We start from the raw sequence: 21,957 nt of genomic DNA on the forward strand, positions 1-21,957 counted from the left end.
CAGGTATTGCTGTGCTCTGTCACATTTTGTGTGATAATCTTTAGTACTAATGTGTGTACTAATTAAGGCCGAATTCTCTTGTGGGTCTAGGTGATATCAAAGGAAAATGGGTTTCACAAGGACAGAATTGTGGAATTGTGTTAAATGTTGAAGATGGTCCTTACATTGCTGATGCCTGGTTCAGAAGTGATTGTCCAGTTTAATACTTTCTCACTTTGCAGTACTGCATTTAATCTTTATAATTACCTAGAGAAGAAATTTGGAAGCAGTACAAATCTGCTTAATCTTCAGCCATAGAAACTGTCTTCTTATACTTACTAGTGGGCTCAGGAGTATTCTAAAGTGTTTTATTGCTTATTTTGAGAGAACTTGTTGTGATCCCAAATGTTTCTGCTTCCATTGTGCATATGCAATGTGGTGTTGAAGACTAGTGGTGTGTACTCTGCTTTGGATATTTTCAGTAGAGGCACCCTCTAGAAGCGTAATAAATAGATGCTTGCGCAGCCTGTGAAGTGGAGGTAATTAACTTCCGATGTGTTGTCTTTGTGGCTGATAAACTCCATTCACTGTGCACAGACCAAATTTATCAGGAGAAGAAATTCATTTGTTAGGATACATTGTTTTGGTGATCAAAGGGCATGCCACTCTGTTAAGGAGCAGAAAGTCAGTCTGCCACTGCAAATAATTCTGCTATTACTCATAAACAGCAGATTCACCACAGCCTTCTGAGAAAAACTGTTACCTTTTCCAGAACATTTCCCCTGTCGAGAATTAAGAAGAGTTATTAAATCTGGGAAAGCTTATGATGCTCAACACGCTCAGTGCACTGGGGGAAAACTCGACTCTTTGCCTCCTCTCTCTCAACTTGCCTTTCGCTGTCTGGATAAAATGTGATAGGCTAGGACATGCTGTAATTTGTTTCAAAGATAAATTATGTGGCAATTTGTTCCAGAGGACAATTGGGTGACTAATCTCCCACCATCCCTGACACACAGCTGTAGTAAAATGCAGATCAGGTTGGTTGTTTTAACGGGGAAAGCATTTAATTTGGGTTTTTATTTCCAGCACAAGGGAGCTGGCTGATGAAATATTTGTGAGCCTCCTGGCATGCGATAACATATTTTTCTATATATAAAAGTGTTTAGCCAGATGTACTATTTGATTTGATTTAGAAGCTCACCCAAGACCAAGATAAATTATGACATTAACTCCAGTTCTGACTATTGGCGTCTTCCCTTCGTCTTTTATCAGCATACAGGGACTGCTTTGATTCTAGGCACCAATCCATATCTTTAAACATTTAATACTAATAAGGTGTAATTGACATGGAATTCATGCAAACAGACTCCATTAAGTCCATTGCTTCTAAGAAAGTAACTTTTTTTCTTGAAAGCACTTTGCATGCAAAGCTTAATAAATCAAAGCTCTAACCTAATTGTGCATCTTTACTGCATAACTTGTAAAATATTGGTCTCTTTTGTGTATATTTTAAATGCTTATTGATTTGCTAGTTCTGGACAACTTTATTACAAAAATAAGCTTCTGCAAAACAAGCCAGAGAATGGCAATTGGACATTTAAGTTAAGTTGCTTTAATCAAAGCATAGTAATACATGGTACAAGGTATCTTAGAATTCCTTATACGTTGATGAAAACTCATCAGATTTCCACAGTAGATGATGGTTCACACCTGTCTTAAGTACCCATGCTAAGTCCTGAAATATGCCCCAAAAGTGAAGGAAACGTTCATGTTCCTTTGAACATGTGCAGAAGTGATCTTCCTCATCCATGACTAATTGCCTCCTGCCACCGTCCATTCTGGATTAAGCAGTAAGGCTTCTAGGGCAGATGGCATGAATTCTAGTAGCTCCTATTTTAACATAAAGATCTGAGTCTTCTTAAATTATTTGTTTGAGATCTATTTCTAAATTTCATAGAAACTTTGGCTGTCTCACAGCTCTTAGAGACTGTTCTGCATTGATCATCTACAGATAACTTTAGGCACTAGATGACTTACTTTGGCATCAGCATTGAGAGATAAAAGTACAATCGAATTCTAATTTCTTTCCAGTGGGAAAGAAATGGGCTGTAGTAAAGCTATTACACAGTTCAGAGAATGGTTGCCTCTTTGATACAGAGTTAAGTCTGATAGGTAAAGGAGCTTTAATGGGCAAACTTTCCGACCATCTTATATCCTCATGTTTCTTTATTGAGTAGGGAAGCATCTGTGTTCAAATCCTTTTATCAGAAACCAAAAGGATTGGTTGTTCAGTCTCTTCAATCCCAAGGCAAAGTGTAAGAATCAGTTTGAATTCCTGTGTCGGTGCTGTAGGCTGTCAGTGCTGTATATATAGACATATATATTTTCACAGAGTCCTGTGTGAAATGTGTAACTAGGAGTTTCAATTGAGCTTACTAACACGAATAATGGATTCACTTTTGCTTTTCTATCTATCCCTGTAATTCATGTGCTTTCTGGCCTTCATCAGGGCAAGTTTATCGCTTCTGTACACTTGAGGGCACGTGGCTGCTGGAGGAGAATTCCACCAAGGCCTGGAGGAACACATCTGAGTGTGAGGATGCTGGCAAAGTAAGTGAGCAAGATTTGCTTGTTAAAGTGGGACAGTCCCTGCGAATGTTGCTCAGGCTTTTAAATGAAGGCTTTCCATAAAGGATGAATATGTATTCCTGACTAGTTGTTCTGCTTGTTTGATAACATCAGTGGGACTAAAACAAGCAGCTTGAGCATGGCATCCTTTCCCTAATGCTTACAAAAAGCTTTAAGTGACTTGTTTAGCATAACCAGAATGGAAATTGCAAACCTGGAAAGAAAATCAGGTTTGTTTGTGTAGCTTTGCTACAGAGAGGAATGGGGGGAAAAATAGATGGAGAAGACGACAGAGGAGAAATTCTGATGTGAGATTAATTGAAATACAGGAAATCCCCAAGGTAGCTTCCTCGTCGGTACTTTCATTCTTTTTAATGTTTGTGACATCACAGAAGACGGTGTTTGGAGAAACGGAATTACCACTTGCAGAACCTTTATATGTCTCCATTCACTGTTTAAAGGATCATTTCACCGTTATATAGAAAGCTGCCAAGAAGGCAGATGCTTAATGACAGTGCTTGGTTGCTTGGCACCTGTCTTATTTCCAAAAAATAGAGTGCTTCAGGGAGTAATAATTTAGACCCTGAATTGCCTTCTTAAATGTAAATACTTATTTTTATTTTCCCTATTATCCTATTATATCTCTTTATTCTTGCATGGCATGGTGTGTGTGTGTAAAATACATAAACACAGGGATGTAAGTAAGCAAAATTGTCAGATGCTAGCTCGGTGAAGGTCACTCTTGCTGCAGATGTCCTTGAGGAGAAACTCTGACTTGAAACATTGAAGCTTAAAGAAAGGGTCACAGTCTGACAATTGGGGAAATCATAGCTCATTAAAATAAATGAGAGTTCTGCCATGGACTTGTGAATGTTACCTTTCTGCTGCACTTTTTCTGAAGCTTCAGTTCTTTGTAGTGACATCTGATGTTTCATTGTTCAGTTATTTGTCATCTGTCTGTTCTCGTTCTGGTTGGAGGTCATCTTGAAACTCGCAGGTGTTCCCATCACGTGCCCAGGGTAGGCAGGACCAAAAAATCTTTATTCTACTTCCTGCCCCCTGGGTGGGAACTCCAGTTTTCCGTCCTGCCTTGATCAGGGTAGCAGCTTCGTTCTTGAACTCCGACTCGTTTTCAAAGACTTTTCCTTCGTGTGTACTCCATTCGTTTTAACCTTTGTCTAGTGTTCAGTGAGTCTGTTTTCCTTCCCTCACCCCCTTTACCGTTCGTCGGCTTTAGCCGCAAACGTCCCTTCCCCCCGCTACTTTCAATTTCCCCCCTCCTCCCGCTCCCCACTTCGCCCCGTTGGGCAAGATGGCGGGCGCCAAGAGAGAATCTGACTCGGACCTCCTGTCTGAGGAGGACCATGACTCAGCCCTCGTCACTTCGACAGGGCGACGTCACAGAGAGCATTCTAACAGCTGCGGCGGTGACTCCGCGAAAGGCGTGGAAGGGCCGACCGCCCCCAAAGAGGCGCGCTCTGTTGAGCCGCCTCAAAATGGCGCGAATCACAGCGAGAGGCGAGAGACTGCAGTGATGGCCACTCCAGCTAGGAGCATCTTAGAAGAAAGCTCTCAACTCATTCCAAAGTCTCCACAAGGGGGTAATGTAATGCCTACCGAGGCAGAGACTTCTCTAACTCGGCGGGAAATTGTGGATTTGTTTAATGGGGTGTTGGATACGCAGGCTCAAATGATGATGGCCCTCAAGGAATCCCTTTCCCCTCTCTCATGCAGGGCATGGGTTCAAATTCTGCTCTAATCACCTCACAACGCTCCCATCAGGGACAGGGAGACCAATCTAACCCACAGTGGCACACTAAAGCGGCACCTCTGGCCCCTTCCCCCACTTTCAATCCCTTCAAGCCCTGGAGGATACCTCTTCAGTGGCCCCACATTTAGAAGGCAGAGAAAAGGGGGAATTGATTCCGATGAGGACACTCCCATTCTCCTTAAAGAACAACATCCCCGTCTATTTTCAGCGGAGGATTTTCAGGGACTCTTAAGCAAGGCTCTGGTAGCCCTAGACCTCAATGAGATCCAGACCCTGTAGCCGACTCCATTCCTAAACCCAGAAAAAAGGGAGCCAAGGAGTTCTTCCCAAGTACCAAACCTCGCATCTGGGAGGTCCCATTCCCAGAATTTTTTGAAACTCAGGTACAAGCTGAATTTGACAAACCCTTGGCCAATAGACAGTCCCCTACCAATACAAGAGACTGTACACCATGGTTCCACAGGCCATGTCTCTCTTTCAACTTCTCCTGATTGACGCCCCGGTAGCGGCAGTTCACTCACCTGATTTACCATCTGAAGATGGAATGGGGTCAGTTAGAGACCCACTAGATAGGAAAGCGGAGATTCTTTCCAAAAAGGTTCATGAGGCCTCCGTCCTGGCAATCCAAGCCTCGGCAGCAACCTCCATTATGACCAGAGCCTCCATCGTGTGGCTCAGGTAAATTATTCAGCTCTATGCAGGAGAAAATTGTTAGATTGTGGAAGGCCTTAACAGACTTCTGAAGGCATCCGCATTCATGGCAGACGCATTTCTTGATGCCAAATCCCTCACAGCTCGAGCCACTTCTTCCAACATTGCTATCGGAGGAGCACTGTGGGTCCATCCCTGGCAAATGCGCTCAAAACCAAAACACTGACCATGTCATACCCCTACACTGGGGGAAGACTCTTCGGGGAAAGACTAGATAAAATCCTTGTGGAGAACAAGGCTAAGAAAAAGGTTCTTCCAAGATCCTACAACAGGGAGGGAAGACATTCCTCTGCCTACTCCAGTTTCAGAACTTTCCACTCTCTGGCCCCCTTCAGGCCAGAACAGTGCAGGGGTTCCTGGAATAATAATAATAAGGGCTCCTTTCGCAGAAGGGGAAACAGATTTTTTTGTTCCCCCCAGGGACAACATAAATTCTCGGGCAACAAGGGAGACAAGTTCTCCAAAGCCCCTAAACAGTGATGCCAAGTCACAGCCGGTGTGGGGGGGGGGAGACCCCTACGATTCCGCCACAAATGGGAAAGGTCTTACACAGATGCATGGGTTTCTCAGGTGTTATCAACAGGTTATCTCATAGAATTCACGTCTCTTCCAAGAGACAAATTTGTGAACTCCCCAAAATCTCTTTGCAGGGACAAAGCATCAGCGAACCCTGGACGCCATATCCCGCCTACACCAAATTCAAGCCATAGAACCAGTCCCTCACCCCAAAATTGGCAACGGGGTATATTCCATCTTCTCTACAGTCCCCAAGAAAAATGGGGACTGGAGGGCTACCTTGGACCTGAATCATCTAAACAAAAGGTCAGATACAGGAAATTCCATATGGAGACCCTCCGTTCCATTATGGAAGCCCTACAGGTGGGCCATGTCCTAACCTCCTTGGACCTGAAGAAGGCATACCTTCACGTCTCTATTCACCCCTCCCACAGGAGGTTTCTCAGATTTTGGCTATGCCAAGAGAGACTACCAATTCAGGGCACTTCCCTTCTGTCTGGCTTCTGCTCCCCACGTCTTCACCAAAATACTGGTGATGCTGGTGGCGTTACTCCGACAGGAGTGAATTACAATATTCCCATATCTAGACGACCACGGATTTCTTGCCAATCTAGAAAAGAACCAACTCCTGTGTGGAGTGGATGTGTTCTGTCCTCCTTATTTGTGTCTGAGTGAGATTCTTCATTGGCAAACCACATGTACTGAGAGAGACCAAATGTGTAGTCTAGCAATTGCATCCTTGGCTTTTTGTGTGTGTTAATCCTCTTTCAGGACGCGCCAAAAGAACGGCTCCTATTCCTGTCTGTCGTCTACACCACTGGATATGCTCTTTCCTTCTCTGCCCTTGTTATAGCAACTGGCATCCTCCTTGGATTCAGGTAATCCCAGATATTTACAATAGACTCCAAGGTATTACCAGAGTGTGAGCAGAAATTTAGTACCTTCATTTGCCATCCATACATACAGTACTGTGATCTAACATCATCTCTCTACATTCCTTGTCTCCATGTGTTTTCTGCTGCTCTGAAAAAAAATTCTGAAACACCTAATCAGTCTGTCAGTTATGTTACCTGGATGTTTAAGCAACAGTAAATTATTTACTTTATATCTCTGTTGAGGGTTGCAGTGATGACTCTCATTGCATAATTTCAGGTTCAGTCTTTTAAATGCAATATGTAGATTTGTTATACACAATGTAACTGTTAAATATTACATAAACATTGAGGGAATCTTTTAAGGACTTGAAAAGGTAATAGCAGTAGTAAACTATTAAATAATTTGCAGCTAGTCTACCAAAGGGAGGGGGCTGTAATGGAAGACTAGAGTGCCCAGTCACACAGCAATTTTAACCAACAGCAGTAAACTTCAAACTCCATCAGTTACAGCAACACTAGGCTCACACTTGTCCCTGAGGCACTCCATAGCCAAAATACCAACGGGTTGTAGTGGTTAAGAGCGATGGTTTGCAGCTGTGGACTCTGAGCTGGAGAACCGGATTTGATTCCCCACTCTTCCACATGAGAGGCTAATCTGGTGAACCAGATTTGTTTCCCCACTCCTACACACGAAGCCAGCTGGGTGACCTTGGGCAAGTTACAGCTCTGTTAGAGCTCTCAGCCCCACCTACCTCACAGGGTGTCTGTTGTGGGGAGGGGAAGGGAAGGTGGTTGTAAGCCGGTTTGATTCTGCCTTAAGTGGTAGAGAAAGTCAGCATATAAAAAAACAACTCTTCTTCTTCTCTGTTTGTGCTTACCTGTTCTTTTTAAAGAAATATGTTCTAGTGCTTCATTGTATTTGGGCTAGTAGAACACCTAGATGGCATTATATAGGAGTAAACGTTGAAAATCGCCATTAATTTGGGTTGGAAACTTTGTAACTTTGAAATAGTGTTTTAGTTTAGATGGAGAGACAAGAGTGGTTGCCCTGTTGGATCATTGCCTTGCTGAAAACACATCTGCTTTCAGATGAGGGGAAATAACTTTCACTAAAAAGAAGTACAAAGAACGTTGCTGTTACATGGGTTGACCGGTTGTGATCTTTTCTTCTGTAGTGGATGGGTGATATTCATAACGGTCACGGATCAGGGGGGAGAATGATCTTTCGCAGAAATTATGTCTGTCAGAAATTGATGGCTTGGTGAGGTAAAAGTTCAAAACAACAGATTTTATTAATAACAGCAACTTAGGATGAGGATTTAAACAGGCAAACTTGGTTTCAGATTGGTAATAGGTTGATCATAAACCAATAAAGAGTAGGCACTTCACACTAACCCGCTACAGTGCAAAACTGAGGTATGCTTCACTCACTATATTTTTAGTTTTATTCCAGGATACTTGCTTAGAAGCTTGAGTTCAGTATTAAAAGCTCCAATTCCTTTATCTCTAGTAAAATGTCAAATTCCAACTTCTTCTGTGATCTAAAACGTTTATGATATTGCCTGTGTCCTGATTTGCCTACCCCTTAGGAAGTAAGAACAAACCCTACTGATACTTCTGGATTATAGGCTGCAAATGACTCACTTATATATAACAGTTTTAAGCAGAGCCCAGTGTTGCTTTCTTTGACAGTCATTATGATCAAATGACTCAAGTATCATGCTTATGTTTCTAGGCATCTGCATTGCACCAGGAACTACATTCACTTGAACCTTTTCGGCTCCTTTATTCTACGTGCTGTATCTGTCTTCATTAAAGACTCTGTGCTAACATGGATGTACAGTACTGCCACTCATGAATATCAATGGGAGAAAATTGTATCCTATCAGGTAAGGTATTACTCAAAAATACCTGTGATACTGGTGGCCTGTGACTGGTCTGTCTATATAAAACTCTGTACCTTTGGTCTGTCTGTATAAAACACTGCACCTTTGTTTTGAAGCCTTATTCTCTAAAAAAAATTATGGTAGATCCACCCGAACGTCTGAAATCTTTGAGTGTTTCTACTGCTGTAGAGTTAGGGTAGGGAAGCACTTGGCGTAAAGACTCCTAAGCCAAAGATAAGTAGAACTCTATGGTATAGAAGGGAATAAGGTAGACACAGTAGTTCATTATGTGTGTTTAAAATGAAAATTCCACTTTTAGACCAATTCCCTACTAGGTATACTATTCTGGCATCCTGATCACTGTCTTGGCAACCCTTTGGCATCCTTGTAGAGTGTGTGTATGTGTGAAATGTGTAGATCTACCACAGAGTTCTACTTACCTTCTGCCCATGATTCAGAAGCTGTGTCAGGAAAGCTGAGAGCAATACTGTAAGAAGTTTAGACTTTGTCGAAAGGCTAAACTCCTCGTAGAGTCACTCAAGGTGGAATGGTTACAACTGAGACACCAGACTAAAATGCATCCACCCCCCTTCAGGAATCAACAGTCATAACAGCAAGAGAGAACAGACGGTTCCAATGGTGAGGGGGGTGGAGGAATCCTTGAAGGTTGCAACTGGGCAGCAGCAGTAGTGGAAGGTGACACTGGCGGAGGATCTTTCGTAGACAATGGCAGTGCCACTTCAGCTAACCTTGGTTAGTACAGCACAGAAGAAGGCCAATGGTAAACCACTTCTGATCATCTCTTACCTTGAAAACCCTATGATGAGACAATCCAACCTGAAAAAAAAAAAAGTTCTGGAAGACAAAACCTCCAGGTTGGATGGCACTCAAGTCAGCTTCTGAGGAAGAGCGGTGGACAACTACAGGTAACACTATTCTTAATGATGCAACTGGACTAAAGCCAAAAGGATGTTCGTTGTTGACATGAACGGATGCAAAAGGAAGGTCTAAAACTACAACACACATAATAGGAACATGGAATGTGTTATGTATGTATTATTATTACTCTCTTTTTTATCTTGTTTTGTTGTTAGAATTGTTAGTGCTCAAGACTGTAGTCAAGAGCAGAAAATAAAAGAAAAGCATTCCTGGGGTTGAGTGAACTAAAGTGGACTGGATTAGGACACTTTCAGTCAGAAAATAACGAACTGTTTTACTCTGAAGATGACAACACAGAAGAAACGGAGTTGCTCTAATAGTGAAGCAAGATGTCACATAAGCAGTCAAGGGTTATAATGCAACGTTTAACCAAATAATATCAGACTTTATGGAAAGCCTATCACCATAACCATCATTGAAGTTTACACCCTAACTACAGATGCTGAAGAGGAAAAAATTGCATGCTTTTATGCGAGTGTCCAGGAAGAAATTGACCACACATCTAAGTAAGATGTGCTGATACTCATAGGTGACTGGAATGTAAAAGTAAGAAACAAAGTAGAATCAAATATTGTTGGAAGATATGGGATAGGAGCATGAAATGAAGCAGGAGAGCGACTCATAGAATTCTGTGAGGACAGCAGTTTGTTCATTGCAAACACGTTTCAGACAACTGAACAGAGTTTTATATGTGGATATCACCGGATGACCAATATAGAAATCAAATAGATTACCAGAAGCAGAATGATAGTATGTGACATCACACTCCTACCTTTCCCCCCCTTTTTTCCTTTGTAACACTCCCTCTTTCTGTTTGTTACCGACTCCTTACTGGGCCTTCAGCAGCCTCTGTGACTTGATGATGAATGCTATTGGCTTGTTGTAACGTGATGTTTTTAACTTGGTGTTGTATTTAGATTATAAGGTTTTAAATTTAATAGTATGTATTTCACATGGACTGTTTATTCCTGTTGGTAGCCCCCCTGAGCCTGACTGTAGTCAGGAAAGGGTGGGATATAAATCTAATAAAACAAATAAATTTTCTAAACTCTGTTCTCCTCTCTCAGGAGTCTCTTAGTTGTCGTCTGGTCTTTGTGATGATGCATTATTGTGTGACTGCAAACTACTACTGGCTATTGGTGGAAGGAATGTACCTCTACACACTGCTAGTGGTGTCAGTGTTTTCTGAGCAGAGAATCTTTCGGCTTTACCTTTGCATTGGCTGGGGTAAGTCAGTTTCTTTTTCCTCTGTCCTCTCTCTCTTGCTGAGAGTGGCTTTCTGTACTTCACTGCTCTAGGCAAAATGGAATGGAAAGAGCTTTACTGCCTTTGAAATCTCACTTTTATAGGCGTTTCATTTTTTAAAAAGTGGTCCAATCCTTAAAGCAGGGACACAGCCAGGGGTTTCACTTTTTATGCAGTTGGTGTGGGGGCATGCTACTGGGGGACCATTCTGAGCATTTCTCAAACTCCACAGAAGCGTATAAGGACACCAGACGGTTCGCCAGCAAGCTGAAATATAGGTAGCTTTTGCTTTGAAAAAGCAGTTTTCCTGATCCTTCTCAAACTTATACAGTAGCTCATGAAACTTGCAGTAATACAGTTCTTAACCAGAAAACTTACTGCATACATCAGAAACGTACTTAAATTTGTTTGCCTGCCAACAGAAGATGCTAGGGGCTTTTTTTTGTTTTTTTGGGCCAAAAAGCCATATGAAAGTCCATGTGAGCATTCTGCCAATTGTCATTTGGAATTATTGGTGGGGAACCTGAAGTATGCTTGTTGTAATGATCTTGCTGCCAGCATAAAATTGTGATTGCTCTACCTTTCATTCTTTTTCGTAGGTTTCTGGTGCTCATAAACCTGTGCACAGGCACCATTTTGTTAAGAGATCAAACACAGGATCTCCTTTATGTACAATGCTGCCTCCATATCCTTCTTTTCACTATTCTTGTCTGGGTCAAATTTTTCAGTTTTCATACAGCCGCAGAGTTCTTGCAGTTGGAAAATTTTTGGGAAAATTAATGGCAGTACTTGCTAATGTTCATTGTTCATATAATTCTCATTTATAAAATGTGGGTTTTCTCTGTGGAAATCTTAGATGTTTAAGCATAGAAAACTAGAATACATCAGCAATCCATGAAATATATGAAAATATCAAGGTAAGTGGGTTGCCTTAAAGACCTCTCAGAAGCTACAACTGATTCAGAATGTGGCTGCCTACCTTTATCCGGGTCAGGATGCCAGAATTGCATCCATCCAGTTTTATAATAGTTACCCCAGTTATCAGGATGCCAGGATTGTAATCCAGTTTTATAATATCTGCCCTGATTATCAATCTGCTTCTGGAGTCTCTTCAAGGTACTAAACTTTAAAGTCTGTTGTGACTTAGGACTCATATATCTGAAGAACTTGGTATCTGCCCATCCACTTAGGAAGATCTCAGTAATAGGAATTGCTCGTCTCATCTCATAATTTAATTAAATCTGTAATTATGAGAACTCTGGCATTTTCAGTGGCAGCTCCAGCCCTGCGGAACAGCTTGTGTGAGGAGGTGAGGAAGGCAACCTTGTAGACTGAATTTCATAGGGGCTTCAAAAACTACTTTTAGAAATGGGGTTTTAATCTCTGGAATGGGTGAATGATTTCTGTGACAGTACATATGTGTTAAAACTTCCTATTATTAACTGTTCAGTTAAGAGTTTTGTTTACATGGTTTTAACTGTTCTTGGATTTCATATCTGCATGTCGTAAACCACTTCAAGTTCAGGAAGAGCTGGACACAAGTCACTGAAAGAAATACTTTGATTTTACAAATAACAATAGACTTCCTTTATCACAGAGAAAGAAGTGGCTATATAATATGGCATCTAGCTTAATTATGCACACTTTGAGATTGGGGATTTAGAGAATCTGCATTATAAGATTTAATTCTGGTTCTTGTAGGTTATCCGGGCTGTGTGACCGTGGTCTTGGTATTTTCTTTCCTGACGTTTCGCCAGCAGCTGTGGCAGGCATCTTCAGAGGAGTAACACTGAAGGACAGTGTCTCTCAGTGTCCTTCAGTGTTACTCCTCTGAAGATGCCTGCCACAGCTGCTGGCGAAACGTCAGGAAAGAAAATACCAAGACCACGGTCACACAGCCCGGATAACCTACAAGAACCAATGAACTCTGACCGTGAAAGCCTTTGACAATATTGTAATACTTTCTGTTTTGGCCACTTCTTTTTTGTGACCCTATTAATTTGGAAATGGGATGTTTGGAGTTCCTTGGTGCATATTTGTGGATAAGGGAAAAGAGGTCTGGGATTCTTTTTTCTTTTTTTAATATGGAATTGCCTTGGCTATTTTTTCCTCTTTTGCAGCTTCACCTTGCATGAACATTCTTTCAAATAAGTTTACTAGTAAAATTCATATGAATGATCAATTGCAAATTATTTTCTTAACTACTGAATGCTTGGTGATGTATTGATGATATAAAAGTTGTGGTCTATTTATGGTAGTAAATATACAAAGAGCCCAGAAAGGAAAAATACGTTAAGGAATTCTGTTGGGGCAACTGCACCTTTATATTGTACAATTGTTTAAAACACACAAAACAGATTGCTTAAGATGTTGTGTTCTTCATAAAAATTGCCTGATTCAAGACATTTATCTAAACAAATGGGAATGAAGAGAATTAATATTCTGTCCAAAGCCAGACAGGCCAAAAATTCATCATAAGAAATATAGCAGAAATACATCTTTTTGCCTGAGATATTTGATTCAGGCTTAGTTTACCAATACTTGAAGAGAATGGATGTAATCCAGCAGAAGATCCTATGTGCATACTGAGCAGTTCTCTTTGAGTTGAGAAGGACCAGTATGCTTCAGGTTGTCTCCAAAGATGCCTCATCCCTTCTAAAGGAAAAGTTCTGTGCTTTGATGGAGTTAATAATATAGTTTAATCTTCAAGTGAATGATGAGTTTTGGGTGGTTTGAGTTTACTGATAGTTGAACTTGCCTTGGATCAGTTTTGGATTTGGGCTTGGCAAAATGAACTGACATCCAAAAAATCAGAAGGTGATTCTCTTGATGATATAGCCAGCACAATTGGATTGATGCCTCTCACAGGCCTCTTGTCTAGCTGCAGGGATGTCTTATGAAGTTGCTTTGTGAGATATTAGGACCCTGTGAAATGTAGTTTTCTGGTTGCCTGATATCCATACTGAGGATTTAAGGGTCTGATTAAACAATATGTTAACCGTAAGGTGGGTTGGAGGAGACCTGGCTCTCACCTTAACCATTGTGTATGTGTGTGTGGGAGGGGGGCAAATTGGATCCCAAGCATGCATGTGGAGGCAACAAAATCTTCGTCATTCCCTCCCTTCCACCCCACATGCTTTCGCTAGCAGAAAGGAGCCATTGGGAGGAGGCTGTTTGTCTTACTGCCAGTTTCATGTGTCTCCTGGGCAGACATGTGGAACCAGCAGTAAGACAAACAACCCCCTGGCCCTTTTCTGCTAGCGAAAGTATGTAGGGTGGTAGGGAGGGAATGATGAAGACTTTGTTGCCTCCACATGAATGCTCGAGATCCAATTTGCCCCCACATAAGCGATGTTTTAAGGTGAGTGCCAGGTCACACATTAAATGCGAGTTGCGTTGGGGTTTCCCCAACATTTAGGATCTGATTAGATAATACATTAAATATGAATTGGGGGTTTCCCAACCCAAGTCATATTTAATGTATCATCTAATCGGACCCTAAATGTTTTGGAAAACAACATTTACAAGAGTGCAGGCTGTTCCCATTGCAGACTTCAAAGCACTGGTGTGTGTTGGGGGGCAATGTTCAAACTGAATAAAACTTTGTTATGCTGCTAATAGTATGACCAGGACAAATTCTGATCCAGTTGGGGTTTAATTCCTTCAGTCCCTTCTTCAGTCTTTGTGTGTGTGTGTGTGTGTGTGTGTATGTAAAGTGCCGTCAAGTTGCTTCTGACTCATGGCGACCCTATGAATCAATCTCCTCCAAAATGTCCTATCTTTGACAGCCTTGCTCAGATCTTGCAAATTGAGGGCTGTGGCTTCCTTTACAGAGTCAATCCATCTCTTATTGGGTCTTCCTCTTTTCCTGCTGCCTTCAACATTTCCTAGCATGATTGTCTTTTCTAGTGACTCTTGTCTTCTCATAATGTGACCAAAATACGATAGCCTCAGTTTAGTCAGTCTTTAGTGAGGCGAAATAGAGAAGTGGGTGTTTCACCAAATGGGTGAATATTAGCATGTGAAAACTGATATTTTTCACTTTTTTGTGAAGTGTTTTTGTGCATAAGCTGTCCACATGAGAAAAAAATGAAGTTATTATATGTTTGGCAATGTACCAGGTTGATTCTTCCAGGTGGAGTCTCCTTCATAATATTGATGTTCTTTATCTAGCAGTGTAGCAGCACTATAGTGCTGATGAAGCTCAAGCCATTCCTTCCTGGTTTGACATAAACATGTAGAAGTACTAATCAGAGCTGGCTGATTAACGATGTCCTGGGAGTGTTTTTTTAACCATTGTCTCTCAGATGATGGTAACTAATGCAAATTACTTTCTGAATGAATTGCTTAGTTGAAATAAACTGCAATCTATATGTCACTTATAAAGTCTTTATTACCATTGCCTAATCATTATGGCTTATAGCACAAACTTCCTACTTAATTGGCATGCTTTCTCCCTCTGAATTGCATACAACTTGTTGAGAGATGCCATCCAGTTACATTTGAGAGGAAGGTGAATGTAGAATGGTGCTTGCATTCCATGATGGGTATTAGATGAGTAGCTTATAGAAAGGTTTCTGCATGCCATAGTTTTATCATTCCTACATGTTACTGATGCTTTATTTTAGCTGGATTGTTGTGGATAGTTTCCTACATGTTTGAGAGTGTACAAAAAGACGTCCATTGCATAGGTTCATTTTCTCTGTCTCAAATGTGAGATGAGAAAAATTGTGCCTGTATCTGGCCTTCCAATGGTATGGGAAGAAACAAGATAGCTGCTTAAAAGCAGTCTAAAGTAATCTGGGGGGAGGGAGTTTTATTCTGTGTAACTTTGTTCTAGTTCCTGGGCATATGTGTGAATATAGTCCCAATGTTCTGCCAAGTACTGGTTGAGGTACATGAACACATGAAACTGCCTTGTATTGAATCAGAGTATTGGTTCATCTAGGTTACCAGGCTGTAACAGCTTTTCAAGGTCTCAGGTAGAGGTCTTTCACATCCCTGACTACCTGATCCTTTTAACTGGAGAAGCAAGGGAGTAAACCTTGGACTTTCTGCATGCCAAACAGTAAAGAAGGCACTAGGCAAGCCTCAAGGAGGAGGGTATGCCAAAGGAAAAGGGCTACCACAGAAAATGTCTTGTCTCTAGCCACCACCTGCCTCACCTCTGAAGGCCAGTGCACAAAGAGTAGGGCTTGAGAGGTAGATTTTAACTGACAGGATGGATAGTATGGGTCTTTCAGGTACCCTGATCCTAAGCCTTTTAAGGCCTTAAATGTAAAGAACCAGAATTTTGTATTGTGCCCAGAAACAGAAGTAGCAAGTACAGATCTTTCAGCACAGGAGTGGTATGGTCCCTGTAACCAATCACTGACAGTAGCCTGGCGGCTGTATTTGGACCAACTGAAGTTTCTGAACCAGTTTCAAAGGTAGCCCCACATACATTGCATTACAGTAATACAATTTGGATGCGATCAGAGCATGGAATGCTGTGGCCATATTGCACTTTTCAAGGAATGGCTGTAGCTGGTGAACCAGCCAGACCTAATAAAAAGGTGCTACATGCCACGGAGGAGACCTGATCCTCCAGCCATAGGCCAGGACTGCTAGCACCTTTAAGCTACAAACCTGCTCCTTCAGGGAGAATCTAACCTCCTCTAGGACAGGCTGACTCCACAGTTCCAGAGCAGCTTCTCCATTGACCAACAACACCTCAGTCTTGTTTGGATAAAGCTTTGGTTTATTGGTCCTCAACCGTCCTGTTACTTTCTCTAGGAACCTATTCAGGACTTCCGCAGACACATATAGCTTAGCTGTTAAGGAGAAATATTGCTGGGAGTCATCCCCATATTGGTGGCATCTCACTCCAAATCCCCAGATGACCTGCTTGTTCTATATTCTTCTTGTCTCATTCCCCTGCTACATGCCATTATTTCTGTATTCTGGAGCTTTTATGGAATACCTACAGCATTAGACTAATTCTTGACTGGTGTTCTGACACAATGTGGGAAACCCAGGATCAGGATGCAGAAGTGATAGTGGGGAATGAGGTGATGGCTATTGTTGACTGTAGCCTTTGTTAGTCTGCTGATTTCTCAGGTTTACATCGGGACCACAAAACGCAGCATACAAACAAGGATAAAAGAACATGAAAGATACTGCAGACTTGGCCAACCTGAGAAATCAGCAGTGGCTGAACATGGACTGACACAAACAGGACACAGGGTCTTATTCCAAGACACTGAAAGACTGGACAATTCTACCAACTATTTTGTCAGATTGCACAGAGAAGCCATTGAAATTCATAAACATCAACACAACTTTAACAGAAAAGAAGAGAGTTTAAGAATGAATAAGGCTTGGCTTCCTGCCCTGAAAAACCTCCAGACTAACAAAGGCTACAGTCAACAATAGCCATGCAGATTTCACACATTACCTGATCATTTCAGGATACAATGCTTCCATATTAACATACCACACTCTCATTAGTACATTATCTTGATACTTACAGGACAATGATTAGCACATTATGTCTGCAGGACAGTACTCAGCTCAAACCCAACCCCTCTCTGACTCTTCCTACACACTTGACACTGAGAGACACTGTCCTTCAGTGTTACTACTCTGAAGATGCCTGCCACAGCTGCTGGCGAAACGTCAGGAAAGAAAATTCCAAGACCACAGTTACACAGCCCGGATAACCTACGGGAACCAATGAACTCTGACCGTGAAAGCCTTCGACAATATTTTGAGGTGATAACAATTTTCCTTTCTGTAGGGTTGCCCCAAATGGTTCCTATTTACTGATTTTATTTTCATTCTTTGATAACACCAAGAAGCCTTTTTGTTTCGAGGGAGAGGGTCACAAGGGAGAAGTTACAGATGCTAACACACACACACCCTGACAAACATGCAGTTTCTGCAGGCAGGGTAAATGGAAATTTTGGGTAGTCAACCTAGGTTAGCAAAATGGCAGAACAGCACTTCCAGGGAGGCACAGTTGCCATAAGAGTTTTATTTAAAAGGGAGACTCAGTTGTCTGGACTATTCCTGCTTAAACTAGCAGAAAGGGAATTTTTTCTTGACTGAACATTGTTTTCAACATACAAAGATGGGGTTCAAGAGAGACCTGTGTAAAACGTTTATCTACCAGATTACAAGCATATGGACAGAGAATAACAGCACGGTAGCCAAGCCTCTTATTCATTTTCCTTCTAACAGATCAACTACATTCTTTGCCAAACACATCTAGCCTTGGGTCTCATTTGAGACTTCACAGTTGAAACAAAAAGGCTTCTTGATGTTATCAGAGAATGAAAATAAAATAAGTCATTTTGTTCTTCATAAGGCTAGAACCGTCAAAGCCAAAAATCACAAAGTTTGGCAGATTAACGTGTATTTGTCACATACCAGTACCACTTTAGTAAATGATTTAGCAGCCCTGTATCATTGACTTGAAATTTTTTAAATGGTGGAATATCCTGATTGTATATCTGTTGTCTACATTTAGCTTGCTTGTGGTTCACCCACGTGACTTCTAGAATTATTGCATGAAAAAAAGATAGAAGAAACGAGGGGATCCCAGGAAAAATGTGTAATCCCATTTTTATATAATTACACAGATGCACTGACACCATCCTTTCGTTCGGTCTTTGTGATAAAGAAGTGTTATGTGAAATGGTCCATAGTTTCAAGGTGTTGGCATTTTAGCTGATGCTAGCTGGAGTTCTGGATGTGATCACATTTGATTTTCATTTCAGATTACATTGCATAATTATACTTGTGATAAACTTTAAATTTTTGGCTTCTTGGGATGCAGAACTTGGTTTTGTACTTTGTGAGAGAAAATTACAGAATTGTAAACCTCAGACTTTATGGGGCTGCCTATCAACCATCTTCATCAATATTTTTCTAGCGTCCACTCACATTTCATCCTTTTCCAGCTCTGCAGGTATAGTCCCAGTGTACTGCTGCCAAGTACTGTTGGTGACTGTTCAGTCGCTAATGAAATGTCAAGACAATAAGATTAAAAGATGTGTTTTCAACCAAAAAACAACCTTCACACATTTCCCATTCAAAACACGTTTGAAGTGGTTTCTCACAGGGGGGAAGAAAAGGCACGGTGTGTGGGCTTCTTCATTCCTGTTTCTTGGAAAACTTCAACAGAGTAAAAAGCTAAATGATAAACTGTTTTAAAAGATTCTTCCGCCAAACATTAGCAAGTGGGTGGGTGGGTTGAAGTTTACTAGTGTGTGCTCTCTAAAGATTTGAGTTTCTCTTTCAATATATATAGAAGTTTGTGAGTTTTAAACTAAAGCTATTTAAATTTTCTGCACATTGCTTCTGTATTGTACTTCTAAAAATCCATTTCCATTTGCTCCAAGGATTAGTTCCCCAAAACAAACCAAGAGATGTAATGGGCCTGTTAACTAACAAAAAAATGTGAAACGGGTCCTTATGGGGAATTGATATTATTTATTGTTTATTTTATTTCATTTCTACCCCGCAACTTTCCCGGCAAAGCTGGCCATATGCCCCTTTTCAGAACATGAGGAGACGTGTGTGTGTGTGTGTGTTTGTATTTGGGTTTTTTATTGTATTTACTTATTAAGTTTTATAGATAATCATTCTGGCAATACGCTCATGGTAGTTTACAATATGAACTAATGGACTGAAATGTAAAAGGTAGTAAAAAAAATGGAGAAGGAAGGGAAAATGAGCAAATTCTTAGTAAAAGTAGTACCTATCCACCCCTTCAGCTTTTAACATGATGCACCTTTATGCTTGCTTTAAAGAAACAGGCAAGTTACGTTCAAGGTGCCTTTGTGGCCAATTATACGAAGCATGTTATGAGCACCTTCTGGCCCTTTTGTTAGTCCTGTAATCCTCTGATGCACTTGATATTCTGCTTTGCCCTTTCCCTTTGCAGATTCAAGGTTGACACTTGATCAGGATGTTTAACTTCTCCATCTTTTTATAATTTCTTCCCCCACTTTCCTTCTGGAATGGATATTAAGCTAATAGATTTATGTCCTTAGATCCTCCCCCTCAATTCACACATATGTGTTTGTATGTTGTATTGGAATAATCTGTGTCATAGATATGTTTGGGAAGTTACAACTACCTTTGACCATTTATTCTGATTATAAGGTTCTCTGATCTCTCAACCTGTTTTGCACTAAAGCATCACTGGAAAAATCATGATGCAATAGCAACTAATACGACATTTGAGGGGCTCCCATCCCCATTAATATTTAGCTGCTATGACAGCATATAGAAAAATGAGTGTGAACAATTTATGTATAAATGCAGCTGGCAGAAATGTGAGCATGGCAGCATTTTTCCAGTCACTGTGATTACTGTAATCATTTGGGTTCATGCCAACTGTCCTTCAGCCACATGCACATGTGTAAGGCCAAAGGAGGGCCATCATTGCCTGCTTGTAGGGGAAGCTTGACTCTTGAAAACAGGCCCAATTCCAGTTGTGCTGTTCTGCTTAGAATAGGAAAAGCAAAACATAGATTGCAAAGAGATTCCAAAGGATCTCTCTAAGCTGGTTCACTGGGCAACAGTAGCAGATGAAACTTGCCATTAATAAGTTCAATGAATGCACATTAGAGCAAATACTCTTAGCTCCACACTGATGCTTATAAACTATCCTGGACAGAGATCTTGGCCATTGTAGAAAACTCACTGAAAACATTAAGCCAGTGTCCGTCAGCAGTGAAATAGCCAAATGCAGTGCTCATAAAAGATATGAAAATAAAAGCAGTATTCTAAAACCATTATGTAAATTGGTTTGTGCATGTGGGTGCCTCTAAAGCAGGAACGCACAGCTTGTGTCATTCTGAAGGCTTCTTTTGTATGTTTACTAATTCAAGAGGCCTGAATTGTGATATTAACCATAGACAAGCATTTTTGTTTACAACCTTCACATTTAAAAAAAAACACCCATTCTCTGTTACCTCCATTTTTTCTCCCAATGCATGCTTTGCTTTCCCTGTACTTCTACAGTTATCTGAACCTCTGTTCTGATCTTCCTCCTCTTCAGTTCATACTTTAACCCTGTGCACCAGTGTAAATGAGACCATATTTTACCTTATTTCTGTCTACAGGAATTGCTGAAGTTCGGTTACCTTCTCTTGCTCTGCACAACTATCTCTAATACACACCCCTCCCCTCTTTGTCTCAGTTTTGTTTGTCTCCAACCTTGCTTCTTACCTTTTCTACTCTATACTGAAGTCACCAGCTGTGACAGAATATTTCTGGTTCCCAGCAAGCCTTACCAATGAAAGTCTTGGATGCAGGCTGCTGCCTTTTCTGGACAAAAGTTCTGCATCTTCAGTGTCTATAAATATACCTGATGTGTGTGTGTAAAGTGCCTTCAAGTCGCAGCCGACTTATGGCGACCCCTTTTGGGGTTTTCATGGCAAGAGACTAACAGGGGTGGTTTGCCAGTGCCTTCCTCTGCACAGCAACCCTGGACTTCCTTGGTAGTCTCCCATCCAAATACTAACCAGGGCTGACCCTGCTTAGCTTCTGAGATCTGACGAGATCAGACTAGCCTGGGCCATCCAGGTCAAGGCAAATATACCTGATAAGACACTAATAAGAAGCAAGGAGTCTGTAAGCTTCTGTAAAACAGAAACCAGATAATGTATGTGTGTGTATGTCAGAGCTGACTTATGGCCAACTAGTAGGGGTTTCAAGGCAAGAGACTAATAGAGGTGGTTTGCCATTGCCTTCCTCTGTATAGCAAGCCTGGTATTCCTTGGTTGTCTCCCATCCAAACACTAGCCAGGACCGACCTTGCTTAGCTTCTGAGATCTGCCAAGGATCAGGCTAGCCTGGGTCATCCAGGTCAGGGCAAACCAGGTAATACCTTTTATTAAAACTAATGGAAATAACATAACGCATTGTGAAAACTTTTGAGTTCTCAAGACGTCTTCATCAGGTGGATGTTAAAAAGCAAGAAAAGGGTGGGTGAAGAAGCCATTGTTGTGAGCCCCCTACCCCATATCTCTCGCTATATCTTAGGTAGGATGTTTTGTTGATTTTAGTAGATGTAGGTAGTTAGATGGCAGCCACCATCCTGTTGAAAATAAAACAGTCAGATTTCTCTGTTTAGGTATTGCCACATGCATGGGCTTTTCAGGTTGCCTAAGCCCCATTGTCCATATTGCAGCTATGCACAGTTTATTTCTGTCCAAAGGAGAAGAGATCCTCAACTTTCTCCTGACATACAGTTGGGAACAGTTATGCTTCCTCCTGGATCCAGAAGATTTAGGTTGTTAGTTGTAGGTACCCCATCAGCTAATTATGTTCCTAATATAGCACTGCTGGGAAACAATGCCTTAGATCTTGCCAAAAAAACGCCCTGCTGGAAATCATCCAATTAGTAGAGCAC

General features: G+C 41.3%; 1 protein-coding gene across 1 annotated transcript in view; it reads left to right on the forward strand.

Annotated features, from left to right (window-relative positions):
• GLP1R (glucagon like peptide 1 receptor) overlaps positions 1-21,957 on the forward strand; it is a 133,703-nt gene that overhangs the window by 78,628 nt on the left and 33,118 nt on the right. The window contains exons 7-11 of the mRNA XM_056853359.1: positions 1,607-1,615; positions 2,489-2,589; positions 6,377-6,483; positions 8,216-8,369; positions 10,373-10,532. Coding sequence (XP_056709337.1) covers positions 1,607-1,615; positions 2,489-2,589; positions 6,377-6,483; positions 8,216-8,369; positions 10,373-10,532 — 531 coding nt within the window. The remainder of the gene's footprint in view (positions 1-1,606; positions 1,616-2,488; positions 2,590-6,376; positions 6,484-8,215; positions 8,370-10,372; positions 10,533-21,957) is intronic.

Source organism: Euleptes europaea, chromosome 7 (assembly GCF_029931775.1).
Source record: "Euleptes europaea isolate rEulEur1 chromosome 7, rEulEur1.hap1, whole genome shotgun sequence".
Taxonomy (NCBI): domain Eukaryota; kingdom Metazoa; phylum Chordata; class Lepidosauria; order Squamata; family Sphaerodactylidae; genus Euleptes; species Euleptes europaea.